The following is a 26,473-nucleotide window of genomic DNA, read 5'->3' as shown; positions in this document are numbered from 1 at the left end:
GAGCCCTTCCCTATGAAAGCCTCCCTCCCAGAGGAAGGGACACCCTTTGTCTTAGTTTCCCCCTTTGCTGGTTGAAGGTGAATAAAGTTTCATGTGTTACGTGCTAGACTGGCCCATTCTTGCAGCACCCAGGGGGTCTCTGCAGGACGCACCCGGGGCCCCCAGAGACAGAGGGGCCACCAGCAGGACCACGCTGAGGTTCCCACATGCCTCCTGGGGGGCCACACGCACAACGGCCTCCCGGACTCAGCCGAACACCAGGGTCAAGCCCATCAGATACTCTACAGTGACTCAGCATGTGCCCCGTGGGCCAGTATGGGGCCGAGGAGAGTGATAGCTGGGGGGCCAGTGGCATCAGTTCACGACAGTCTGTGCAAGGGGTCCCTGCAGACCCATGGTCCCTCCGTCACCTACCTGGGCGGGCCGGAGCTTCCTTCCCCGCATCCTCCCTGCGGGTGCCTCTTCCACGCCTGTCGCCTGTGCCTCAGTTGGGAGAGCAGGCCCTGCAGCTCAGGCAGCCCAGGCCACCCCCGTGGGGCGGGCGGGCCCAGCTTGCTCGCCTTGTGCTGCCGGCTCTCGTGCTCCAGCTGGTAGACGGCATCCTCCACGCCCTGGCAAGAGGGGGCCAGCTCGTTGCGGGGGCCACTGCCTTGGCCTCGAGTGGAACCCCAGCCCCTTCCTCACCCCGCCCCGCAAACGGGGAGCTGGGCCCTGCCCGTCTTGATCCCCAGGGCCACCCCGTTGGGAGGCTCGTCCTCAGCAACTCCCCCACGGCCTCCTGGGGGGTTGGGCCGATTGGGACCTCCTTGCTGCTCTGGGGGTACAGGGGTTGGGGCCCCAGGGTCACCGCTCCAGCCTGGTCAGGGCAGCTCTCTCCAGGGACCTCCACATCCCCCAGGAGCTGTGTCGGCCCAGACCCAGACGCTGGCCTCCCTCGCTGTCCTGACGTCCAGGGAGACTTACAGCGTGAGGGGCTGCTGGGCAACAGGGGTCCCAGAGGGTCCCAGAGGGTCCTGGAGCTACAGCCAGAGCCAGAGCGGCTGCCCTGCGTGGAGGGAGCTGCCCCTGGGTGGGGTGGGGGGTAGCTCCGGCTCACCTGGCCCTTCTTGGCCGAAGTCTCCATGTAGGGGATGCCATAGCTGCGGGCCAGGTCCTGGGCCTGCCAACACTCCACGGTACACGTGGCCAGGTCACACTTGTTCCCCAACAGCACCCTGGGCATGTTGTCCGATTCCTTCAACCCCTCAATCTGCTCCCTGCAAGGGGGAAGGTGTGAGTTGGCCGGTGGGCTGTGGGCTCGGCTGCACCCGGGACACGCAGAGAGCGGACGGGAGGCCCCCGAGGGTTGCTGGGCAGCTCACCTGTACTGGCGGATGTCCTCGAAGGATCTGGCCCTTGAAGGACTTGGCGTCGTTGACGGCAAACAGAGGAAGCCCTCCCGGGTCCACGTGTACTGGGCCCGCACGGCGCTGTACTCCTCCCGGCCCACCATGTCCAGCATGCCCAGCAGGCACATCTCCCCATCGATGACCACTTGCTTCCGCTGGGAGTCCTGGGGAGGACACTGCTTAGAGACAGCCGGCCCTCCAGGGATGGGACCCTCCCTCGCTCCTCTCATCCCCCCCAGGACCAATGACAAGGAGACCCCTCCTGCAGTGTGGGAGGGAGACAAGCCTGTGTCAGGAGCTGGGCTGTGGACGGGAGCCGGGCCGGCTCACCTCTATGGTGGGAAAGTACTCATCCACAGAGTGGTTCTGGATGCGCTGGATGGTCAGGGCACTCTTCCCCACGCCCCTGGCACCCACCACCGTGAGCTCATACTCCGTCACCAGTCCTCAAGGGACCGCAGCACAAGGCACTGCAGTGGTCTCCTGTCCCGCCCGCCAAGGAAGCCTCACGCACCACAGCCAGACCACACAGGGCACACCCACTGAGTTCCCTGCGACAGCATGCCCAGGCCTGGCCTGCCCTCTGTGCCCAGACAGGTAACAGGGGCCCCAGCCAGAAGGGTGGCCCAGACGCTCATCTGTGGCACCTCCAGCCCAGAGGTGGGGGGGGGGGGCGGTCCTACCTCCAGCTGCACTTAATGACTGTGTGAGAGAAGCAGGGAGCCGGCCCCCCCAAACACAGGGCAGACAGCTGAGAGCATCTCCCAAGCAAGCACCTGAATTAGAAGCTGCTGGGTAGGCAAAAAGCCTGAACTGGAGGTGCCGTGGGCTGAGGATACCAGTGTCCCCACGAGAACAGGCCTTGCCACAGTGGAGGGCACAGCAGTGTGCCGGGACTGGCAAGTGGCAGCCGACAAGCAGCTGCAGCCACCCCCCACCTGGCATGCTGGTGCATCTGACAAGTATTCACTGAGCGCCTACTACACGCCAGGTGCTGCTCCAGGCAGAGGGCGACAGGCAGACAGAAGAATCCCTGCCCTGGCAGGATGGGGCTCTGCTCCAAGGGAAAAGATCTACATAAAGGGGAAATAAAGGGAAACCCAAGAGGCCCCAATGCCAGAAGAAGTTTGGAAAACATAAGGCAGGTGAGGAGGTGGGCAGGCGGGGGCCAGAGCTCCAGGAAGCAGAAGGTGATCACAGGAAAAGACTCAAAGGAGGTGTGGCAACAGGGGACAGGTAAGAAAGGAAAAGGGCCTGGGGCCAACGCTCCTAGCTGGGGTGTCCCCATTTTGTGATGCTTAAAGAAGGGGATCCCTTGCAGGGTCAGTGGGCAGTGATTTTCTAAACTCCAGGCTCGCCTGGTGTGTGTCATGGCCATGCGGTGCCCGAGCTCTTCGCAGGGGTCCATGGGGCTCTGGCGGGTGGGAGGCCTGCCTTGCCCCATGGTCACGGGCGGGCCTCCTCTCGGGGGCACCCAGCACACTTGTGGGGTCCCGGAAGACAGGGCCAGGGACACACAGCCAGAGGGGCTGGCCTGGGTGAGGCAGAGCGGAGCACCTCTGCCCGTGTCTCACCTGCGCCCCCGCGTGCCTGGCGAGGACAGTAGGCACCTCGCCCGGCCCGGCTCCTGCAGCCCCTGAGGACATCTAGAGGCCAACTCCTGGACTGGCCTGGAAAGCTGAAGTGATTCAAGCTACTTAAGTATGAAAAGAAAAAGAGAGAACTGGAAAACGTTCCTGTTATAGCCAAGCGTCCTTTTGTTCTGAGAGAGAAGCGAACCCAGGCTCCCGGCTCTGTGGTCCTCCGTTTACTGAGCACTTCCCGGGGCGGCCCTGCGGGGCTGCAGGTGAAGCTGGGGAGCTGTGCTTCCTTCCCAGGGGCAGGCAGGAAGGGTGTGGAGTCAGAGCTGCAATCCTCCCCACTCAGCCCCACTGCACACCGCGAGGTACCAAGTGCATTCTGGTGGTCTCTGATTTTTCTAACACCCCGAGCAGATTGTGCTCCTGTTTACAGAAAAAGAATCTGAGGTGTGGAGAGGGCACTTGACCTATCCCAGGTCAGTCTCAAAGTTCTTAGTAGAGCTTGGGAGTTACCTAACAACTGTGATACCTCAGGCTGTGAAGCCCAGTGAAAAAAGGCTTATTTCGGTCTAACGCTCCTTGCTGACTCTGGCAGTGCTGAACACGACATGGCATGCCGCTCTGCTCTCCCCAACTCCTAGACCAAGGAGGCTCTGAATTAGCGTCAGCTCACAATCAACAGGTGAGAGGGAGGCCCCCGATTTTGTGAAAACGCAGGGAGAGAACATTGCAAATAATTTATTTCCGTCACTCCGCGTTTGAGGCTCACTCGCACCAACTGCACAATCCCGGGCAAACAGTCTGCCGGGGCTCAGAGCCCGATCGGGACCCAGGCTGGTCTGGGTTTCATCTCGCGACTTCCGACGGCACCAGCGGGTCGGCCTGGCTCAGGGCGAGCTGGTCCTTCTTCTCCTTCTGCAAGACCTGCTCCTCCCACAGCGCCTGGTCCACCTGATCGTCGGTGAGCACCACGGGCTTGAACTTCTCGTCGAAGAGCCGCTCGTTGGCCTCCGAGTGCAGCTGGTGGGGCCCGACGACGCGCAGATGTGCCGGCAGGTGCAGAAACTCGTCGTCGTTGATGTCGCAGTCGCGCATCCGGGTCCCCAGCACCCACCAGCGGCCCACGAAGCCCACATCCAGGATCCGGTCCGGGAAGTCGACCCAGCGGGGCTGCAGGTAGCGGCAGCGGGCCTGGTAGAGGCTGGCCTGGGCGTCGAAGGGCGCCTCGTACACCAGCGAGCAGAGACCCAGGCTCACGTGGCGCAGGCAGCCGCGACCCCGCAGCCAGAGCAGCCGTTGCACGAACGCCTCCGAGTCGCGGTTGCGCGTGGCGGGCGCCAGCAACAAGAGGGTCCCCGACGCGTCGAGCAGCGCCTCCTCAAAGGCCGCCTCGCTCGGCGCGAGGGCGCAGCAGGCCGCCGCACCACCCAGCAGCCCCATGTACACGGCCGCCCGCACGGGTCGGGCCCTCGCCGCCGCCGCCGCATCCCCGCAGGCCTCAGCGTAGTCCCGGAGCAGCGCGCGGGCCCAGGCGCCTGAGGGGAGAGAAGCGCGGTGAGGGCGGTGCGGCCGCTGCGGCCGCCCACCCCGCCGCCTCCCGCCGCTACTCACCCAACCGTGCCCACACGCCGGGCTTTGCGGCCGCAGTGTCACCAGTCTCTGCACGGCTTCGGGGCCAAAATCTCTTCCGAACGGCCGCCGCCATCGTCTTCCGGCTTTGCGTCCGTACTCCGAAGAGAAACGCCAGGTAGGCGGAGCAGAAGGCCCGGGGAGTCTCTTCTGCGCAAGCGTCAACACTGCCGGAAGTGGATTCCCATCGGAAGAGGGTAGAATACGGACCGACGCCGGATGTTCCTGTCAGATCGGAGTACGGTCGTCTGTGGCTGGCAGGAGGGTTGCGCAGGCGCAGAGAGCCGGGGCCCCGCCGGTTGAGGTAGCCGAAGGTGAGGGGGCTGTGGGTGCACCTGTGGGGCAGGAGCGGCGAGTTCACGCCCCGGTGGGTGCGGTTAGCCGCCAGAGCGGGCTCGGGGCTGAGGCTAGCCTCCAGGAGGGGCCCCGAGAGAGGTCGGGGGCGGGCCTGATTGGCCTCTGTCCTCAGAGCGGGATGCAGTGACGGCCCTGAGCGACCATGGCAGCGGCAGACGAGCTGGCCTTCCACGGTGAGTGCATCCGCGACCGGGCCCGACTCCTGCCCCCTCCGCTGGCCTGAACCTCCCATCCAGGTTCCAACTCAGATCTAACCCGAACCCCAGTCAGCTGTGAACCCCGGCCCAGGCATGAAACCCATCCCGAACTCGAATCCCGCTCCCGCCCTAAACTCAGGCCTCAAACCCGAGCCTCTGCCTCATTCCAGGATCAGCCCTCAGTTGCGGGCCCATGTTAGAAGGGAGGGGACACACCTCTTTCCCACTCACCAGAGTTGAGGAAGACGTGCCCTGAGTTGGGGGTGAACACCAGGTGGTTACGGTTAGCGTTGGCCCCTAGATGAGCAGTGGGCAACACCAAATTGTTTTGTTTGCTTTTGATAAATTTATTTATTTATTTATCTTTGGCTGCGTTGGGTCTTCGTTGCTGCGCGCGGGCTTTCTCTAGTTGCGGCGAGCGGGGGCTGCTCTTCGCTGCAGGGCGCAGGCTTCTCACTGCGGTGGCTTCTCTTGTTGCAGAGCACGGGCTCTAGGCACGTGGGCTTCGGTAGTTGTGGCGCATGGGCTCAGTAGTTGTGGCTCGCGGGCTCTAGAGCGCAGGCTCAGTAGTTGTGGCGCACAGGCATAGCTGCTCCGCGGCATGTGGGATCTCCCCATACCAGGGATCGAACCCATGTCGCCTGCATTGTCAGGCGGATTCTTAACCACTGCACCACCAGGGAAGCCCCGAAACCAAATTGTCTTGACTCCCAAATATGCCTGTGTCCCGTATGCCTTCTTGACAGAGTTCGAGGAAGCTACTAATCTGCTGGCCCAGACCCCAAATGAGGCCACCACCAGAGGTGATCAGCTGGTTCCCCAGCAGCACGTGGCTGTGGCCGTGGACTCAGGTGGCAGCTACGGAGCTGAGGACGAGGTGGAGGAGAGTGACAAGACCGCGGTGAGTCCCATAAGTTCCCGTGCCCTGCCCCTTGTCCCAACCACCCACCCCTGCCACCCCCCAAGTGCTGAAAGCCTGCACTGTGCAGCTCCTACAGGAGGAGAAGCAGCAGCCTGGTTTCTGGACCTTTAGCTACTATCAGAGCTTCTTTGACGTGGACACCTCACAGGTCAGGCCGGGAATGCTGGTGGGATGGGACTTGGAGTCACGCTTGGGGTTCAGCCACTAGTCACTGAGCACTTCTTGTGCACCAGGCCCTGGGCAAGTGCTGGCAATATGCACCTGGGAGAACAAGAGCTCCTACCCAGGCTGGTAGGTGTGACTGTGTGTGCTGCAAGGATGTGGCGTGACCAGGACTCTTGGGAACATGGGGGACACAAGTGATATGGTGGGTTAGGGAAGGGCCCACTGGAGGAGGTGAGGAATTTGCTGAGACTTAGAGGAGAAGGTAGACCTAGCCAGGAAGAATGGAGGGAAGCATAAGTATGTTCCAGGCACAGGGAACGGCACATGCGGAGGACCAAAGGTGAGAGAAGGCACACACTACTGCAGAGGCTACCTGTCACTCAGGCTGGAGAGTGAGGTGGGGGACTGGCGGAGAGAAGCCAGACCACCAAGGGCCTCATGAGCTATGTTAAGGAGTCTGGGTTTTATCCTAAGGGTGCTGGGGAGTCATGGAAGGGTTTAGAGCAGGAGAGGCTTGAGTAGCATGGAACATGGATCGGAGGCCCCAGGCCAGGGTGGGAGATGGTAATAAACCAGGGCTGCGGAGTAGGGAACACGTTGGGAGAGATGGGGGAAGGAGAACGCCCAGGACTAGGACTTGTTGACGACTGTTAATGGGGTGGGGGGAGAGAGCCAAAAGGGGAGTCCGGGGCAGCCAAGCTGGAGGCGGAGGAAGCAAAGAAGAAGATGGCAGGCCCTGAAGCGTCCTTCAGAGTGGTGGGACACTGGGATATTGAGTGGGGGCTGCCCGGGGAAGGGGCGGGCTCCAGGCCATAGGAAGACAGGAGCCCCTGAGGAGCTTGACCCCTTTCCTTCTGGGTGGTGCAGAGCCCCAGGTGGGCTTCCATCCTAGGCCCTGGCCTTGCCCCCCAGGTCCTGGACCGGATCAAAGGCTCGCTGCTGCCCCGGCCTGGCCACAACTTTGTACGGCACCATCTGCGGAATCGGCCAGACCTGTATGGTGAGTGAGGTTGTGCATTCAGTTCATTTGATTATTCATTGGGCAAATGTGGACTGAGTGCCAGGCCCCATTTCCAGCTGAGAACAAAGCAGAATCACCCATGGAGAGCGTGAAACTTACACTCTGTTCAGGGAGATAGAGCCAAATGAGGCTGCAGAGGGCGTTGGGGCTAGGGAGAGAAGCACAGGGTTTAGAGGATGGGAATTGTGATTGCGCACGGGTTGGTCAGGGAAGACCCCTCTGAGGAGGGTGAGAGAATGAGCCTGGTTGGTGTCAGGGCGGGGTGTGGGGAGACCCTGGGGAAGAACATTACAGAAGTGGGATGTGGTGGAAACAGGCCTGCACTGCAGGGCAGCACTGTCATTGGACTGGAGTGAGCTGCCAGGAGGCCACAGAGGTGACAGGACAGATCACACAGGCCTCCTATGCTGTGGTGAGAAGGGATCTTAGTTAAGTGTCCTTAGGTGCTCTGGGCCCGGGGCGGGGGCGGAGTGGGGGGAGGGCAGAAGCTGGGAGACCAGGGAGGAGGCGACTGCTGAGGTCCAGTGTGGGATGATGGGCCTGGCCTGGGGTGGAGGGCGCCGGGTGTTGGATTCTGGCACACGTCAAAGATGAAGCCAACACGTCAGATGTGGGGTGGAAGGAGAGGAGATAAGGAGGCTCCAGAGTTTTTGGCTGGACTACCAGAAAGCGGGAGTTGCTATTTACTGATGCGGAAAGGCGTGCGACTCGAGGGGAAAGGGTGAGTGTGGTGGGGTGGAGTGGGAACATTGAATAGGAGCTGCGGGTTCAGGGCAGAGGCCCAGACTTGAGACATTTGGGGGTCGTCGGCACAGAGGTGGCATAAGGCCCTGAGGCTGAACGAGATCACACAAGGGGTGAATGAATGCAGAGAAGAGGTTTGAAGACCGGGCCCCGGGCCGGCTCCCCACTGTTAAAGAGCTCAGGGAGTCAAAAAGGTTGAGGAGCTGCCAGTGAGATGAGACAAAAGCAGAAACGTAAAGTCCTGGGAACCACATGGAGAGTGTTTCCAGAAGGAGGGCGTCAGCTATGTCAAAGGCCATCGATGAGTGCTGGGCGCCAGCACTGGATTCAGCTGCCAGTTTGTTGCTGGTGTGACGCCGGGTCGATGAGTCGGGTCGATGGGGGGGCGGAGGGGGTGGAGGCAGCCCGGAGCTTGGGAAGAGGCTGGGACAAGACGGGACAAGTCACCTGTCCTGGGAGGTCCCACCCTGGGACCCTGAGCATGCCCCGCCCGCAGGCCCCTTCTGGATCTGTGCCACACTGGCCTTTGTCTTGGCCGTCACCGGCAACCTGACCCTGGTACTGGCCCAGAGGAGGGACCCCTCCATCCACTATAGCCCCCAGTTCCACAAAGGTAAGCGAAGTGGGCAAGGCCTGGTACCGGGGGGGGGTGGGGGTGGGGGCGGGCGGTGCCGTGGCCCAGGGGTGATTACCTGCCTTGCCTGCAGTGACCGTGGCCGGCACCGCCATCTACTGCTACGCGTGGCTCGTGCCACTGGCGCTGTGGGGCTTCCTGCAGTGGCGCAAGGGTGTCCGGGAGCGCATGGGGCCTTACACCTTCCTGGAGACGGTGTGCGTCTATGGCTACTCCCTCTTTGTCTTCATCCCCACTGTGGTGAGTGGGGCTCAGGGACGGGTGGGCCCCGGGCACCACGGGGACAACCCGGTAGCAGCTCCCTGTGTCGTCCCCAGGTCCTGTGGCTCATCCCTGTCCCATGGCTGCAGTGGCTCTCCGGGGCCCTGGCCCTGGCCCTGTCAGCCGCGGGCCTGGTGTTCACCCTCTGGCCCGTCGTCCGTGAGGACACCCGGTTGGCGGCTGTGCTGCTGCTCTCCGTGGTGGTGCTGCTCCATGCCCTCCTGGCCACGGGCTGTAAGGTACCGGGCTGGGTGGGCACAGGCTGGGCCTGGGTGGGGGGGGTTGGCTTGCTGGCTCTGATGCTGACCCAGGGCTCTCTCGGTTCAGTTTTACTTCTTCCAGCCGCTACCTCTGGAGCCCGCAGCACCTCCCCACCAGGCCACATCTCAGCCCCCAACCGTACTACTGTCACCGGCCCCGCCAAGGTCCGCAGCAGCCTAGGAAGACTGGAGCCCGCAGGTGAGGAACTGTTTCCAGCTGTGGCTGAGGGGGTCTCCGGCCCCCATCCCAAGATTAGAAGTCATGGGGCCACTCCTAGGAGTTTCTCTCTTTCAGGCCCAACATAAGGGGGTGCCTCTGCCTGCCCTGCCCCCCAGACGGTGACTGAAGGCTCCCCTGAGACCTCGAGATGATTTTGCTACTTTCCAGACTTTTCTTACAAAGCAAACACTTTTATTTTCTATGCAAAGGTGATTCAAAGAATTTATATAAAGGCGGGAGAGGGGCAGAACAGGGAGCTTCCAGGGCAGCCATTGCCCCACAGGCCACCTGCCAGGATGGGCGGGCAGCACAGGGGGCCACCCCAGCCACGGCTGTGCCTGCTCTTCCTGGGGGGCCCAGTTAGTGGGCCTTGGGCCTAGCCTGAGCTCCACCACATCCGAGTTTGGGGGTGTTAGAAACGGGGAGCAGAAGTAGAAGAAAATTGCCTGTGCTGAAACATACATTTCCTTGTTTATTAGGTTTTTTTTTTTTCTTTTCTTTTTTTTGGAGAGGTCCCTGCAAGGCCCCTTCCCAGGCTGGGGAGGCACCAAAATGCCATCATAGTAGTAGGGACTGGAGCATCTACAAATACTGAAGGGGATACACAGGCCTAACGTTAGCTACAAGGAAAAAGGATGCCTTCCACGACAGACCCTTGAGGTTTCTGTGTCTGCTCAAGCGGCTGACAGTGACCCTTCCCCCCAGGGCCCACGAGGCCACCTGTTCTAGCTCTTGGTGTGGGTGTGGGACCTGCAGGGGCTCAGGGACAGGACAGCAGCAAGTGGCAGGGGCCGAGGACGGAGGGCCTTCCCGACAGCCAGGTGGGTTGTACATTCAAGTGTGAGGTGAACCCTTTGGTGGGAGGGGGCCGAGGGGCTCCAGAGGCCCGGCCCCGCCCCATCCTGAAGACTCGGCAAGGCTGCCCCTCGCCACTGAGCCTCTGAGTCGGGGAGAGGGGCTGCTGGCTCGGCCCGGCCGGCCTGATGTCTCGGAGGGTCTGTGGATTGACACTGGTTCTTTTCGTAAAAAAATAAAATTAAAAAAAGCAGCATGTCACGCCCATTGTGACCAAGGCCTGGTAGTTGAAGGGGAGGCCCCGCCTGGCCAGGACTGCCTTCCCACTGGAGACAGGCAGGGGGCAGGCCTGAGGGGCCGGGGGATGGCGGGGGGTAGGGGGGGCGCGGGCGGCAGCTGCTCCCCTCCCTCCCTGCCAGGCCTGCAGCTGTCAGGCCCGGACACACCTGTTACAGAAGATTTCAAACCCAGGTCAGGGTGGAGAGGGCAGGAGCGGGTAACAGGGCTCCCACAACACGATCGTGTGTAAAATATGGCAGCGACACGCGCTCAGGGCCAAGATGTGGGCGGGCAGCAGGCTGGGGGCGGCGGCAACATCGTGTAAAAAAGTGTTCAAGTTCCCATAGCAAAGAGGGCTGTGAGCGGGTGTTTGGGCTTCTCCGGTACAAGGGTGAGAGCCACCCGGGTGGAGGAGGGGTGGGCAGGGTCTTCATTTGGTTTCCTGGTGCTGTCAGTCCGTTCCACTCCGGAGGGCCCTAGCTCCCGTAGTGCATGGTGTTGGTTGGGATGGACATGGGCGAGGCCATTGATATGGCGGGGCCGCCCATGGTGAACTGGCTGTTGACCGCGTAGTGGGCGCTGGAGCTGCCGCCGCTGCTGCCCTGGGCGCCGGAGGACCCTGTGGGGCGGGGTGTGGGCACTGAGGAGCCAGCTCTGCCCCCTCGCCCGCCCAGACCCACGGCAGAGTCAGAGAGAGAGAGCGCAGGCGAGAGGGCAGGCGGGCGCCCGGCGGTGGGCACCCTCACACACGCGGGACCCTGCTCCCCCCGCCCACCGTTACCTTGGACAATCCCCGTGCTCATTATGGAGCCCATCCGGGAGTGGGTGTGATTGACAATCCCCGTGTTGGCTGCGCAGCAAGAGGAAGGAAGGAAGGAAAGGAGATGGCGTCACCGCCCCCAGCCCGCCTGGCCCACGTGCCCGGCGTAGTGGGTGCTCACACTCGGATGTGGGGAGTGTGGGCGCGGTGCTGGCAGAGCGAGGCAGAGAGGAACGGCGCGGGGGACCTCAGCCCCCGGGAAGAAGAAAAGGGGGTGAGGCCGAAGGCCTGAGCTCGCCCCAGCGCGCCCACCCCCCAGTGCGCTCACCTAAAGGAATCAGGTTGTTGTGCCCCACGCTGGAGCCGCCGGCGATAACACTGCTCAGGTCGTAGGCGGTCGGCATCCCTGTGCCGGGGAGGGACATGTCAGGGGCGGGGGACAGTGTCCTGGGCAGGGATTCGAGGGGCCAGAACTGCCAGCGTTTACTCAGGAAGCACCGGCAGGTGTGTCCAGGAAGTGACACTGGCACCTGCCCCACCCACACACGGGCCTGCTCACCAGCCACGGCCATCCCGCTGCTGAGGTTGTAGGTGCTGCCGGTGTTCCACATGTTCTCCGAAGGGGACGTGTAGTGGGAGCCAGGCGGCGGGGAGGGCGTCGTGCCTGTGTATCTGTGGCAGAGACGGACCGGTCGACAGGGCTGAGGGGCTGCAGGCGAGGAGGGGCACGCCCCCTCCCACCGCGTGCAGGTCAAGAGCCCATCCTACCTGAAGAAGGGGTTTTTCAGATCCAGGAGGTTACTGGATTTGGAGCCTGTCTGGTCTACCTGGGCCACAATACTGATGTCGTAGCTCTGTCTGTAGAGAAGGCAGGAGGGGCCGGCCATGAGCCGGCTGCATGGATGGACTGGAGCCCTGCCTCCCCCAGCCCCAGCCAGCAGCTCACACCTTTTGTTGGCAATAAGAAGACATGTCCCTGAGAGCGTGTCCCCGGCCTTGGCGAACAGTGGTGACTGGAACAGGCACCGGACCTGGTACCAGTGGGTCAGGGGCTCCGTCGGGGCCGTGGACAGCCACACGGTCATTCTGCCAAGCAGGAAGAGGCATGCGTTTGCCCGGGCTGCAGCCCCCACCTTGTGCACCCTGAGCTCTCCCCAGGCATCTGTGCCCCGCCACCCAGGGGTCCCCTGGGGCCCTGGAGCCGAGACAGGTTGGCTGTCCAGGAAGTTAACACACAGCCCCACAGCTATGGGGCACCCACTCACCCTGACATACATGCCAAGAGACACAGTCAGGTCCCGTGAAGAACAGTCACTCAGAACAGGGTAGACACCCACCCCGCCACAACAGCCTACTGCTTGAAGGCCAGCGCCTGCTGCCTTTGGAAGAAACAGTGGAACCCAGAGGAGTCGGGTCCTGCCCTCGCAGCCCCCAGTTCATCATCTGAGCCAGCCAGGCCTGGGCTTCCCAACTGCAGGCAAGTCCCTGGGGCCAGGGGCAGGGGCCACCTGCTCTGCCCTGTTACACTCACATGGAGCCAATGAAAGCGACGTCAAACCAGAAGGCCAGACCGTGAACCAGCCCGGAATGCAGCATGTGGAATTTGAATGGGATTTCTATCCTGAAAGGCAAAGGGCAGTGATTGCTGGGGAAGCTAGCTGAACAGGGGCTGCCAGGAGAGAAGAGGGGTACTCGGGTGTTGAGTCTCGAGGGCCCTGCCCGCCTGCCCTGGGGAGGAGAATTCTGCCTGAGGGAGCCGGCTGCAGCCTTGACCTCCAGCAGGAGCCGGACCCAGGAGGACAGGGCATGGGTGCCAGTACCTGTGCAAATCTCCTTCTTTGGCTTCTAAGAAGTTCACCGTGTACTTGACAGACTTGGCCATCAGGATCCGGATGTCAAATGTGTCCTGGGAGAGATCAGAGGTGTGACCTGACTTCAGGCACGGGGTGAAGTCCTGAGTCTGGCCAGGGCGTCTAGGCCACTCAGCTAAAACCAGTTTGCCCTTCTCAGACATGCTGGGGGGAGGGGGAATTGGAGGGAAATTAGGTGACAGCTCGCAAAATGACAACCATTCATCTGCATTAAAGACTTGGCAGTTCCACTTCTGGGATTTTAACCTACGGATCTATGTGCACATGTACAAACTTACACATGGAGTTACAGATTGCCTATAGCAGCGACACGCTGGAAACCATCTAATGAAACAAGTAATGGCTCAACAATAAAAGATTATGTACATGAAAAAGAATGAAGAGGCCGTTTATGATGGGGAAAGATCTCTAAGGTAAACTGTTAAACAAGTTCACAAAAAAAAAAAAGAAGAAGTTAGAGAACTGTGCACTGACGTCCACTCCCAGCCATGACGGAGATTTCTTATCAGACTAACACTGCTGCCAAGAACTATACGAACTGAATAAAAAACAAAGGAAAAAAACCCCAGTTGTCTGAAATCACTGGAGAGCGACCACAGCAGCCACAGCTTTGGGGCCAAGATCCTAGAGAGAGGAGAGATGCTTTTCGGCCTGTGCCTTTCCCCCTGGGACGGGGCCTTTCAGCAGCCTCCCTGGGTGGGGAAAGCAAAATGGGGGTTCGGGATTACCAAGGCAGCTAGCACTCAAGGGGCCAAGATGCTAAAGAAAACGGAAATGTGGAAATTTGAGGTGGACAGTCTGCCCGTGATTTCACTTTGTGGCATTTGCCAATTCCTGAGCTACATGTGGGATGGGGGTAGGGAAATCAAGCAGAAAGCTACTTCTATGAGATTAAAAAGCTAATGAAAGGTTCAGCACCATGTTGGTGCTCGGAGTATGGAACAAGGGGCCCTGTGAACCACCAGGCTCACCAAGACCATGAAGACTATGCCCTAAAGCAGCGGTTCTCAAAATGAGGTCCCTTCCAGAGCACCCTCAAGGTCAAAACTATTTTCACCATATAACACTGTTTTCTGCCCTTTTCATTCATTCACTCACCTGTGATACCACAACAGATTGAATGCAGAAGCAGAATCCAACTGTCTTCTGCTAAGCCAGCCATTAAAAAGATTTGCAAATTTAAAATGTCGCTAATTCTTGCTGGAAAGTTTTGCAATATAGTTTTCTTTTTAAAAATGCTATTTATGTTAACACGTAATGGGTTTTTATTGTTATCCTTAAATTAACTAATGTGTATTTTTAAATTTCTTGGGTTTAGTTTTCAATGTCAATAGATATTGACGGTACATCAATCAATACAATGCACACAAAACTTCTTTGGGATCCTACATTTTTGAGAATGTAAAAGGGTCCTGAGACAAAAATGTTTGAGAACTGCTGCCTTACAGGGAAACCGGGCGATATGCCAGTTAAGCAGAGTCTGAAAAGCAACCTCCAAATGTCTTAAATGCCTCATAGGACCAAGGTAATCTGTCATTATGGCTTCTTGCCTGAACGAAAACGAATCCTTGGAAAGAAAAACATCATCCAGAGCCTCTATAATTTTTCATTCTGGCATTCAATGACCAGGCATACCAAGAGACAGAACCAAAGTACCAAAAACCAGGAGAAGAAAAAACAGAAATACACTTACCACTTATCCAGATACTAAAAGTGATCAGAGACTTAGAATTAACGTGTTTAAGGAAAAAAGGTGAACAAATTTCACAGAGAACTGAAATAATAAAAAAAAAATAAGCAAAATGAAACTCTAGAACTGAAATTTTAGAAAACCAGGGGGGAGGAGGAGTTGGATGGGCAGTCAAAAGGAACTACAAACTTCTAGTTATAAGGTAAGTACTAGGGATGGAATGTACACCATGATAAATATAATTACCTCTGCTGTACGTTATACATGCAAGTTGTTAGGAGAGTAAATCCTAAAAGTTCTCATCACAAAAATTTTTTTTTTCCAAAAACAACAAAAAAAATTCAGATTAGACATAGTGATGAGAGGATTGGAACTGGGAGATGGATAAGGAGAAAACATGAAAATTATGCAATTGGGATAGAAAAGTATAAGTATAGAAAAGAGGATAAGAATCATCTGAGAAATGGTGAAAAGGTCTAATGTATACATAATCAGAGTTCCAAAAGAAGAAAGAGAATGGGACAGAGGTAGTGTTTAAAGAGATGCTGGGCTTCCCTGATGGCGCAGCGGTTAAGAGTCCTCCTGCCAACGCAGGGGACATGGGTTCGAGCCCTGGTCTGGGAAGATCCCACATGCCACAGAGCAACTAAGCCCGTGCGCTACAACTACTGAGCCCGCGAGCCACAACTACTGAAACCCCGTGCACCTAGAGTCCGTGGTCTGCAACGAGAGAAGCCAGCACACCGCGATGAAGAGTAGCCCCCGCTCACTGCAACTACAGAAAGCCCGCACGCAGCAACAAAGATCCAACGCAGCCAAAAATAAATAAATTAATTAATTTTTAAAAAAAAGAGAGCGAGAGATGCTGCCCTAGAGTCTCCCAAAACTAGTGAAAGACAATCAAGAGGGGGATAAATAATATATACCTTATTAAAACAAAAGAAAGCAAGAGAAGAGTTAAAAAGAAACAACAGGATAAATAGAAAAATAGTAAAATGATAGATTTATAGCCATAAAGACCTGTAATCACATTAAATATAAATGGTCTAAATATTCTAATTAAAAGACAAAAACCTGTCAATCTGGTTAAAAAACAAAACCCAAATATATGATATTTACATGAGGTAAACCTTAAGTAATAGGTTATAAAAAGGCTGAAAGAAGGATGAAAAGTATGTATCCTATAAAGGTTAACCAAAGAAAGCCTGAGTAGCTAAACTATTGTCAGAAAAAAATAAGACTGTAAGGACTTCCGTGGTGGTACAGTGGTTAAGAATCTGCCTGCCAGCGCAGCAAACACGGGTTCGAGCCCTGGGCCGGGAAGATCCTACATGCCGCAGAGCAACTAAGCCCGTGTGCCACAACTACTGAGCCCGTGCGCTCTAGAGCCCGTGCTCTGCAACAAGAGACACCACCGCAATGAGAAGCCCGCGCACTGCAACGAAGAGTAGTCCCCGCTCGCTGCAACTAGAGAAAGCCCGCACACAGCAACAAAGACCCAACACAGCCATAAATAAATAAATAAATAAACTAAAAAAAAAAAAAAAAAGACTGTAAGGCAAGAAGTACTACTAGAGATAAGAAAAGACATTTGTTATAGTGACAAAAGGATCAATCCAACAGGAAGATATAAAAATAATCCTAAACCTGAATGCACCTAATAACAGTAATGTCAAAAAAAATAAGGCAAAAACTATCAGGACTAAATGGAAAAATAAATCTACAATCAGTAATAGATAGGAGAAGCAGACCAAAAAAAACAGTAGAGAGAGAGAAGACTTGACCAACATGATTAACAAATGTGACCGAACTGATATTAATATAACAATGTACACAACAAGTGATTGGTATACATTTTTCTCAAGTACAGAGGGAACATAAACCAAGAGAGACCACATACTGGGCATAAAGCAGCTCTCAACAAATTTCACAGGACCAAAATCATACAGTGTATATCCTCTGAACACAGACAAACTAAGGCAGAACAATATGTTGATTATGCTATACTTTGAAAGGAAAAAAGGTTAAATATATGTATATTTGTATACGCACATTTAGATATAAGACTTCTAGAAAAACACGCAACAAAGACTGTTTGCCTATAGGAAAAAGAACTGTGTGGCTGGAGATGGACGTAGGGAGGCTTTCCACTTTTATACTTCTTTGATTTTTTGAACCATGGGTCTATACATCAGTTCAAAAATCTCAATAATTAAAATCAATCAAATAAAATCAGTTCACCAAGGATCAATTCATCTAATGACAGTAAACACGTTACTGCGTGCTTACTATGCACTAAGCACTCTATATGCATTGCTACTTAACTCCCAACATCCCTGTGTGAGAGCTCCGTGCTGGGGCAGAAGCTCAGAGAGCAACGGTGGCCTGACTAGTGCTGCACAGCTTGCATAAGGCCTTACAGGAAAGCCCATGCCCCTCTCCTGTCACCCCAGAGGAGGGCCATGCCCAGTGCTACTGTGGTAGTTGAGTGCCCTGGGTGCCCCCACTCACCACCACAGGCTGCCGGAAATACTCGTCCACCGCAGCACCTCGAAGAGCTGACAGGTCCACTCCATGGAAGGATGGCTGGTACCTGCAGAAAGCCCCCGCCCCCCATGGCAAGGTCACCAGCAGCAGGACACAGTTGGGGCAGCCTGCCTTCTCTCCCAGCTGGCCCTCATCCAGCCCAAGTCTTTTAGGTCCTACTGAGGATAAGGAATAAGAGAAAGGTGGGGCCATCCCTGAGAAGGCAGGACACCCAGGGGCACACTCACCAGAAGTTGGCCTTGGTGAACTGCTCCATGTAGAGCTGTTCATCTGTGAAGGGTGCGAGGTGGACATCACCAATGGTGGGGAACATGTTTCCTGGGAGTGGGGGCAGGGAGGGGTGCTGGCGTCAGGGTGGGACATTCAGCAGGACCTGGCAGAGCCTCCAAAGGGCCCCAGGACCCCAGCTCTGGGCCTTCCCAGCCTGTCACTCATCATTCACTAATTCATACACTCAGGCAATGAAGAGATACTGAGCACCTACTCTGCCAGCGGCCACTGAATACTTGACGTACACCTCCTCACTAAACCTGTACAGCTAGCCAGGGAGGCAGGGGGGCCTGGCCTCAAGTCCCATTACAAGGGCTGGGAGACAGGAAAGCACCTGCCAGAGCCTCAGGGGTAAGCAAGCAGTGCCTGGGGTGTGGCCAGGCCTCCAGGGGCCCTGCTCCGTCAGCCAGACCGTGTCTCTTGGAAAGGCGTGCAGCAGGGAAGGCAAAGGAAAGTGCTGTGGACAGAGCAAGGGTGAGCCCCAGGCTATGGCATCACGGGCCCCAGTTGAATCCCCACCGCAGGACTGCCCAGGCTCTGGCAGGCAGGGTGGACTACTTGCATGGCCTGAAATGGGAGGGGGACTCAAGGAACAGACAGATGAGTCAGAGCCAGTGGCAAGGAGAGCCAGGGCTCAGGAGGCCCCGCCTACTTCTAGAGTCTAGGGCCCCAAGTCACCTGGCCTCCAGATGTGGGCCTCCCTCCCTCCTCTTATTCCAGGGAAGAGTACCTGAGGTGCCGGGAATCTGCCTTCTCAAGCCTTCCTTCAGCTGTAGCCACTGGGGTGGGGAAGGGAGGGGCTCACTGGCCCAGAGGCCACAAGCCAGGCCCCCTGCCCAGGAGGAGCCCATCAGCCCCCCGAAGCATCATGGAAAAGCGCCCCCAGCCCTGAAGGCACCTAAAACTGTGCAGCTGCGGGGAGGGTTCCCTTAATCCCCCAAAAGAGCTTCCTGAGATGGAATGAAGCCACACTCATGCAGGCTGAAGGGGAAGAGGTTAGCCCCAGGCCTCATCCCAGACAGGCTGCTTGACCAGTGGGATGAGTATGCAGCTGCCCACTGGAGCCTGACTCCTGTCTGTCCTTCCGTCCCATGAGGAGCCCACATCCTGCTAGGGCTGCTGCTCCCCACCCCCCCCGACTCCCCCCCCCAATTCCCCACCCCCTACCCCCCCACCCCGGCTAGCTTGGCCCATCAACAGGGCAGAGCATGAGAGCAGGTCTAGGATAAGCCTTGGGGCAGCCTGGCTTCCCACACACCTGGATCGCAGGACAGAGCTGTGGGGAATGGCAGCCACCTCCTACCTCCCACCTCTCGGAGTGGAGCCTGAGGCAGGTCCTTCCCCACAGACCAACTCCTCCCCTGCCCTCCATGGGGCCGCAAGTGCACGGACCTCCCGTGCTCTGCCCTGGCGGGGGTCGTCTTATACCACACGCACACACACACACAGCCCCTTTCCTGTACAGAAATACTCAGAACGTGCCCAGAACTGAGCAGAGAAACGGACACATTGGCAGATGTTCAGGGCCACGCACAGACCAGACCATCAGTGACACAGATGAGCAGGTGTCAACAGTGACCCAATGACCCCAGAACACAGACAGGCAGGTAGTGACACAGACAGGAGACCACAGCCATCAGCTGCCCCCCAACACACAACCCCCATCCCACTCTCTCTCTCTCTCACACACACACACACACACACACACACACAACCCCACCCCATGGTGATGAGTGCAGGAGTCTGTCAGGCTGAGGGCAGGGTCTACAACGCTAGGAATGAAGACGACAGGGCAGTTCCTCGGGGAAGGTGCCGGCCACAGAACATGTCCCGCTCTGGCCACAGCCCAGCCAGACACTGTCCCCCATGGGCCATGAGATGCCAGAGGCAGCCCAGTGGCTCTCCGCGGGCCTGAAGGAAGCCCCTCCGTACCCTGACCGAGCAGACCGGGCAAGTGGACACGTGGCCTCGTTTGGGGCCCAGCCAGCTGAGGTCAGGTCTGGGTAGGGAGTGGGGGTGAAGGCCCAGATGCCCTCTGTACCCCAGGCCGCCAGCTCAGGCCAGTGGGGAGCTGAACCACACCCGTGCTGACTAAGCGGCAGCCAGGGGCTCTCTGAAGGGGCCCCCAGGTGCGCACCCCTGGCCTCGGGCCCAGGGAACGCCCACCCAGGCAGTGGCCCGCACCAGCAGGGACACTCACCCCCAGGCCTCAGGTACTTCTTGGCATGGAGGTAGCTCTCGAGCATGCGCTCGTTGAAGAGCATGTAGCCCATGGGCTCCGAGATGATGATGTCCACCTGCTCGGGGAGTGAGACCTCCTCCACCTTCCCGGGGATGACCACGATGCGGTCCGTGAGGTTGTTACTTTTCACCAAGACCTGAGGGCGGGCGAGCCACAGGGGTCATGGGGGTCCTCGCGGGGGAGGGCCTCCGTCCACACTCGGCCACCAGATTCCCCTCTGCCTCCCTGTCAGGTCGCCCCTCCTGCAGCTCCGCAGCCTCCTGATGTCACCTTGGGGACGAGGACAAGTAGGCCTTGCTACAGCCGCCAAAGCTAAAGCTGGACACACCTTCCGACCCAGCGATTCCAATGCTAGGAATCTGCCCTACAGACGTGACCTCACACGGAGAGGGGGCACGCGTACAGGGGATGCGGTGCAGCGTTTGTGCTACAGACTGAGAAGCAGCCTCAGTGTCAATTACAGCCTGTGTCTCAACACACAATGGTTCGTCCAGGCAGAGAGATGCTCTGCAGCCACTCGAAAGAGTGAGGAAGCTCTTTACATGATGACACAGACATATCCCAGACGTATCGTAAAGAGAGCAGAGCCAGGTGCAAGACGGTGGCGTGTACATTCGTGTGGGAGCTGGCGGGTGGAGAAGCCCGTGGGGGCTCATGGAGCGGCTCTGGGGAGCTTCTACGTACGTCTCTCTCCCTCCAGTGGGGGGGATCTAGGTGGTTGGGAGCCAGAGGTCAGGGAGGGAAGCATCCTCACTGTTTACCTTTGTAGCTTTTAGGTTTTCAACTTTGTGAATGAGGGCTTCAGTGCCAAAAAAGCATCAACTGACAAAATGAAATCCTGTTGTCATCCACCTCTCAGGTGGGGCTCAGAGAGGTGGGCGGCTTGCCCCGGGCCGAGATCCCACCGTGGTCTGTGTGACTGCACAGCCCAGCCCCTGAAGCACCAGTCCATCAAGCTCCTGAAGGCCCCAAATCACCCCTGAACCCGGCGGGCCACCATCCGTCACGGAAGGGAGACTACCTCAGGCCCAGCAAGCCCCTCCCCCTGAGACCACTCAGTTTCGGGGACAAGAGACCAAAGTAGAGAATGATATTCCCAGGCTCCCCTGCACCCAGGGGTCAGGTCTCCTGGGGGCTCCCAGCAGGGCTGGCTTCCCCAGGCTGGAGCAGGCACAGAGCTGGGGCACGGAGACAGGTTGGGACCCCGAGGGCCACGGACCTCGGCGTGCTGGGCCATGGTGCTGGCTTCCACCGCGTAGATCTTCCTCGCTCCAGCCTGGGCGGCGAAAAACGACAGGATCCCAGAGCCGCAGCCGACGTCAAGAACAATCTGAGGGAGGAGGGGGCAGTGAGGACAAATTAGTGGTAAAGTGACATGATCGTAAAGATGTGCGTGTCACGGGGCGCTCCCTCCCCGCAGACCCACCCACGGAGCACGCTCTCCGGCCTGCAGCCTGCTTCCCCTCTACACCGACAGCTGCCCACGAGGGTGCTTTCTGAGAGCCACAGGAGCCTGCAGTTTGGATCCGAAGGTGGTAGAGTGGGACTTCTGAGGACAGCTAGGATGTTAAGACCAGTACACGCTCTCAGACCCGATTCAAGAAGGAATGGTGTGCGCTGTCTATGCAGCACGTGGGAATGAGTGCTCACTAGGTAAGGACACCTCTGAGCCCCGCAGCAGAACCACTGAGACGCAGGGCTGACTGGCCAGGGCCACGCGGCCAGCAGGAGGAGGGCAGCCTCCCACCCCAGGCCCCACAGGGCAACCCCGCAACCTGGGAAGAGCCCCGGGGAAAGCTCGCACTCGGGTGCCCTCTCCAGGGCTGCTGGGCCCCAGAGCACAGGCTCTGGGAGGAGTCCCGGCTAGTGTGTGGTAGACTGTCCCACAGTCTGGATTCGTCTGACTGCTTCCGCACACAAGCGGAATCAGGATAAACGTTTCTGGTGCGCACGCGCTAAAGGAGACCTGCTCTGGGCGCGGTGGTGGGGCACAGGGCGAGCGCCCAACAGGGGGGCTGGTACTGTCGGGTGGGAGGGCCTCGGGTGCCTCTCAGAGCTCTGGATGAACTAGGAAATGGATCTGCATCCTGGGAGAGCTGGAAGAGGCCGTGCTGAAGGGACACGGGCTTCCCGGGCCCCAAACACTGCCCCAGTGCTGCCCACGCCAGCCGCCAGGGCATAGGGATGGCCGCTGTGTCGAGGATGACTCCTCCCCAGCCTGTGGGGCTCAGGCCCTGCGACCGGGAGGCTCAGTCACCTGAGGGGACTCTCAGCAATGCTGGGGGAGTGTATCACCAAGGCGCCGGATGACATAGATCCACGTGGATCATGTGGAGAGTCCCCTAGATATGTCGAGAAAACCACAAGCTTTCATGTGGTTAAAAGGGAAAAACAAACTCTAGGCCGTGAGAAGAGAACAGAATAAAATTTCACCTCCGAATATATATACTCTAGTCTCTTTTTAATCACGAGTATATAGTTGATCCTGGAACAATGCGGGAGTCAGGGACGACGCCAACCCCACCACCCAGTAGAAAATCTGAGTATAACCATACAGTTGGCCCGCCATATCTACGGGTCTGCAGCCGCAGATTCAACCAACTGTGGGTCATGTAGCACAGTTGCTCCTATCTATCGAAAACAGTCTGCATATAAGTGGACCAGTGCAGTTCAAACCCATGCTGTTCAAGGGTCAACTGCTCACTACTTGGTAACAGTAAAAAGATTTAAATATATTTTAAATATATTTAGGGAAGTGACTTCACCTAGGGAAGTGACTAGATTACGCTACATCCACGTAACTTAACAGTACATGCCAAGACACAACATTAAGTGGGGGAAAAGTATTTTGCAGGAAGCGAATGTAGAATACAGTCCTCTTTTGTATATCTGTATTTTAAAAAGACTATAACCCTAAAATATATATGCTGGTATACGCATGGGGAAAATTTTGGAAGAAGAGAGCTTTACTGTTGGCAGTGGTCATTCTGGAGGGAAATGACAGAGGCCTTTCACGCCCATCTGATACACACTGGGCTTCTACAAAAAGTAGATTTTGCTTTTGCAATCTGAAAAAATTAAAGATAAAATCAATGAACAAAGGGGGGAAAAAAATAGAGGCTACTGAGCCAGTGAGGTGGGCACGGAGCCTGAGGGAGAGGGAGGAAGGCAGCAGGGTGGATGCAGCCGGCCCCGCTCACCTTGTCCTTGAAGTCCGTGTGGTTCTGCAGGATTGCGCGCTGGTAGGTGCCTGTCCGCACGTAGTCCTGCATCATGTTCTGCTGCTGGGACAGGTAGCCATAAAACTGGAACAGAGACATGCCAATGGCACAGGGCACGCAGCAGACAGACGGCCGAGGCCCTGGCCGACCCTGTGACAGAGGAGGGTCCACTTCGGGCAGAGATCTCCCTGGGGAGGCCACACCCCCTCTGCTGGCCTGGACTCCCCGGCTACCTGCTCCAGTAGAGGGAGCTGGAAGCTAGAGGCAGCCCCCAGGGAGGACACCACCACCGTCACTGTGGCCAAAGGACACAGTTGGTTGATACCTGGTCCTGGAAGCCACCCAGGAGAACTCAGGATATGCCACACGCAGGGTTCTGGGATCAAGGGCCACCTGCCCCATCTTAGGGGCCCCAAAGAAGTGGAGGAGTGGATCAAACAGAACCCTAGAACTCAGAGCGCCAGGCAGGTGAGGTGCTGTGGGGTCTCTTTGTAAGACAACAGGCGATCGGGAGGCAGCGTGGCACCTGGGCAGGGGCACAGGCTTTGGCATCAGGCAGACCTGGCTTCCCATCTTGGCTCTGTTGCATAATAGCTGTGTGACTTGGAGCAAGTCACTTAACCTCTCTGAGCCTCAGTTTTCTCATCTGTAAAATGGGGACAACAATAGTACTTACCTCCTAGAGTTGTTGGGAGGGTTCAAGTACTTCCGTACGTGTCAAAGCGCTGGGGCCAGTGGCTGGCATGCCCTGCGTGTTCAGGACATTGTAACTATGCTATCATTACTCAAAATGCCTGTGGACCTGAGCTTCACCTGCACTCAAATCTTTCCAGCAACCCTCGTAGGCAGGCACTGGCATCTCTGTTTCACAGATGAGGAAACTGAGGCCCAGCAAGCGGAGGAAACCTGCCCAAGGTTACTCAGCGAGTAAGGGGCAGAGCCAGGACATGAACCCGGGTGGGCCTGCCCTGTGCCGCATGGCCTCTGGGGGCCACCGGGGGCAGCAGCCTGGCCCAGGCAGTATGTACCCACCTGGAAATACTGCACAGCAGAGGACTCCTCCGTGCGCTCACTGAACACCGACCGCTCCAGGGTGTGGCCCCGGCAGGTTTTCAGGATGTTATAGAAGGAACAGAAATCTGGAAGGGGGAAGCCGGCTCAGGGGTGGCGGGCTCTGCCTAGGCGTGCACCCCGACTTTTCTACCTTGAGCACGAGTGATCTGAAACCGCCTCCCCGACACACACATACAGACAAATGTTGAAGTTGAAGGAAAAGAAGAAGGGCAGCCAAGCCTGCCCTTGGTGACTGGCACGGGAGAAGGCAGGTGTCAGGGGCGAGCGTGCTCCACGCGGCTGGCGCTGCTTCGCCAGAGGGCAGCTTGGCCGAAGCCTTCAAAGGATGACCCGGGCATCAAGTCTCTGGGACTCACCCCAGCAGATACCCATGGGTCCACCCACAGCTCACGGCAGTGTCTGTGGGTGGCAAGTGGACACAGGGACACCACCCCAGTGTCCGGTCAGAGGGGACTGGATGGACCCCAGTGGACATTGAGAAGCACATGACAGAACCAGTCAGCAGGGGTCTGCAGGACCAGGTGTTACGTGGCAAATGAACTATGTTTATGAACACAGACCACTAAATTGCATCAAGAAAAAGAAGCAAACAAAATCATGAAGACAGATAGGATGGTGGGGGCCAGGGGCTGGAGGGGAGGGGGTGGGGGAGGGGGAGTTAGTGTTTAAGGGGAACAGAGTTTCAGTTTAGAAAGATGAAAATGGGCGATGGAGATGCATGGTGGGGATGGCTGCACAACAACGTGAATGTTCTTTAATACCTCTGGAACCTGGACACTTGAAAATGGTTGATGGTAAATTTTACCTTAGGCGTATTTTAACACAATTAACTAAAAGACGGGACTTCCCTGGTGGCGCAGTAGTTAAGAATCCGCCTGCCAACGCAGGGGACACAGGTTCGATCCCTGATCCGGGAAGATCCCACGTGCCGTGGAGCAACTAAGCCCATGCGCCACAACTACTGAGCCTGCGTGCCACAACTACTGAGTCCTCGCGCCACAACTACTGAGCCCGCACACCTAGGGCCCGTGCTCTGCAACAAGAGAAGCCACCGCAATGAGAAGCCCGCGCACCTCAACGAAGAGCAGCCCCTGCACACCACAACTAGAGAAAGCCCACGTGAAGCAATGAAGACCCAATGCAGCCAAAAATAAATTAAAAAAAAAAAAAACACCTAAAAGACAATATCTTAAAAATATACAGTTTGGGAAGAGAAAACAGTTCTGGAGCTGGATGGTGGTGATGGTTGCACAATGTGCACAATGGTTGCACAATGAATATACTTAATACCACTTAATACCACTGAAATGTACACTCAGAAAGGGTTATTAACATGGTAGAATTGTTGCTATGTATACTTGACCATAATTTAAGAAACTGATAGGATTGAAAGGAAAAAAATCAGAATATAACTATCCATGAAGCAGAAAAAGACTAGGCGGATCTAAAACATCAACTCTTAATGACAACCCTGGTGGTGTTTCTGTAACTTATTTTTTTAAACACTGAATTGGGATTGATTTTGGATAAAAAAGGAAATGGAATGTGGAGCTTCTGGCAGGAGGTGGTCAGCCACCTGGCTGCTTTCTCCCAGCCCGGCCTTCTCTCAGCTCTGAAGCCAGGCCACCTGAGGGCGGGTAGTCCTCAGGGTCTGGGCTGGGGGAGCCTCCTCTCTCCATCGGGGGCACTGAGACAAGTAAGAGGGCTCTGGGGAAGCTGGGGGCAGCCGTGGGCAGGCGGCCTCTCCATCCTGGGCTCTCCTGCCCCAGCCCCTGCGCCAACCACCAGGCCCACTGACTTCGGCTCTGCAGGGACCAAGCCCGGTTGCTGGACCCTTTGAGGGGTCTCCAGCCCAGGGCGGCTCACCACCTCCACTGCTGAGCCCCACCCAGAGCCACCAGCAGCACTCGCCTGGGGCTCTGCAAGCCCTGCTCATGTGTCCCCCAGATGGGTCTGCTTAGAACCCTCCAGAGTCTCCTCTGCGCTCGGAACAAAGCCTCTGCCAACCTCAGGACCTTGTCTCACCCCATCCACTGCTGCGGGAGGGCTGGGCCCCTGACCCCCATGTGACCGGCTCCTCCAAGAGGCCTGGGGTGTGGGCAGGTCAGGACAGGCCTCTCAGAGGAGGGGACATATAAGCAGAGCCCAGAAGGACCCAAAGGAGCCGGCGAGGCCTGGGGCAGAGTCCAGGCAGCGAGCACGTACTCTTACCATGGACATATTTCTACTTGGGAATATTTCTGATGTTGGTGGGGCATTCGCTGGGTCAGACGAATGGGCTTTACCCGGGCTCCAGGCCCCCCGCCCGCCACGGCTGAGAGCCTAAGCCCCCTGGCTCTGGGCGCT

General features: G+C 57.3%; 4 protein-coding genes across 5 annotated transcripts in view; 1 reads left to right on the top strand and 3 right to left on the bottom strand.

Moving 5' to 3' along the window:
* Nucleotides 1–410: 410 nt before the first annotated feature.
* Nucleotides 411–2,333, bottom strand: LOC309959971 (GTPase HRas-like; the record flags this gene model as incomplete). The annotated part of the gene is made up of 5 exons (XM_082836510.1): nt 411–611; nt 1,097–1,256; nt 1,362–1,552; nt 1,719–1,834; nt 2,327–2,333. 5 exons carry the CDS (start codon nt 2,331–2,333, stop codon nt 411–413), a joined length of 675 nt encoding a protein of 224 aa, XP_082692636.1.
* A 1,369-nt stretch (nt 2,334–3,702) lies between these two features.
* On the bottom strand, nt 3,703–4,711 carry TIMM29 (translocase of inner mitochondrial membrane 29). Its single transcript, XM_082837120.1, has 2 exons — nt 4,580–4,711; nt 3,703–4,503 (listed from the first exon to the last, which is right to left on the bottom strand). Exons 1-2 carry the CDS (start codon nt 4,671–4,673, stop codon nt 3,815–3,817), a joined length of 783 nt encoding a protein of 260 aa, XP_082693246.1. The 5' UTR covers nt 4,674–4,711; the 3' UTR covers nt 3,703–3,814.
* A 244-nt stretch (nt 4,712–4,955) lies between these two features.
* On the top strand, nt 4,956–10,414 carry YIPF2 (Yip1 domain family member 2). Of its 2 annotated transcripts, none has more exons than XM_082837117.1 (9): nt 4,956–5,127; nt 5,898–6,052; nt 6,141–6,221; nt 7,151–7,238; nt 8,500–8,616; nt 8,711–8,877; nt 8,955–9,132; nt 9,226–9,357; nt 9,437–10,414. In XM_082837117.1, exons 1-9 carry the CDS (start codon nt 5,097–5,099, stop codon nt 9,499–9,501), a joined length of 1,014 nt encoding a protein of 337 aa, XP_082693243.1. In that variant the 5' UTR covers nt 4,956–5,096; the 3' UTR covers nt 9,502–10,414. The 2 variants fall into 2 exon arrangements, with proteins under 2 accessions (XP_082693243.1, XP_082693242.1); XM_082837116.1 differs by having other exon boundaries at nt 8,955–9,137; nt 9,454–10,414.
* Nucleotides 10,415–10,658: 244 nt separating this feature from the next.
* The window catches only part of CARM1 (coactivator associated arginine methyltransferase 1), a gene marked incomplete at its 5' end in the record, with an annotated part of 40,474 nt that continues 24,659 nt past the window's right edge, over nt 10,659–26,473 (bottom strand). Inside the window, 14 exons of the mRNA XM_082837078.1 lie at nt 10,659–11,071; nt 11,234–11,302; nt 11,541–11,618; nt 11,772–11,884; nt 11,981–12,070; nt 12,161–12,298; nt 12,744–12,833; nt 13,033–13,118; nt 17,285–17,366; nt 17,548–17,638; nt 19,791–19,968; nt 21,052–21,162; nt 23,033–23,137; nt 24,086–24,192. Coding sequence (XP_082693204.1) covers nt 10,929–11,071; nt 11,234–11,302; nt 11,541–11,618; nt 11,772–11,884; nt 11,981–12,070; nt 12,161–12,298; nt 12,744–12,833; nt 13,033–13,118; nt 17,285–17,366; nt 17,548–17,638; nt 19,791–19,968; nt 21,052–21,162; nt 23,033–23,137; nt 24,086–24,192 — 1,481 coding nt within the window. The 3' untranslated portion in view covers nt 10,659–10,928. The remainder of the gene's footprint in view (nt 11,072–11,233; nt 11,303–11,540; nt 11,619–11,771; nt 11,885–11,980; nt 12,071–12,160; nt 12,299–12,743; nt 12,834–13,032; nt 13,119–17,284; nt 17,367–17,547; nt 17,639–19,790; nt 19,969–21,051; nt 21,163–23,032; nt 23,138–24,085; nt 24,193–26,473) is intronic.

Source organism: Leucopleurus acutus (assembly GCF_964270905.1).
Source record: "Leucopleurus acutus genome assembly, chromosome: 3".
Classification (NCBI taxonomy): domain Eukaryota; kingdom Metazoa; phylum Chordata; class Mammalia; order Artiodactyla; family Delphinidae; genus Leucopleurus; species Leucopleurus acutus.
The sequence above is the reverse complement of the archived record's forward strand: the minus strand, read 5'-3'. Positions and strand labels throughout refer to the sequence as shown.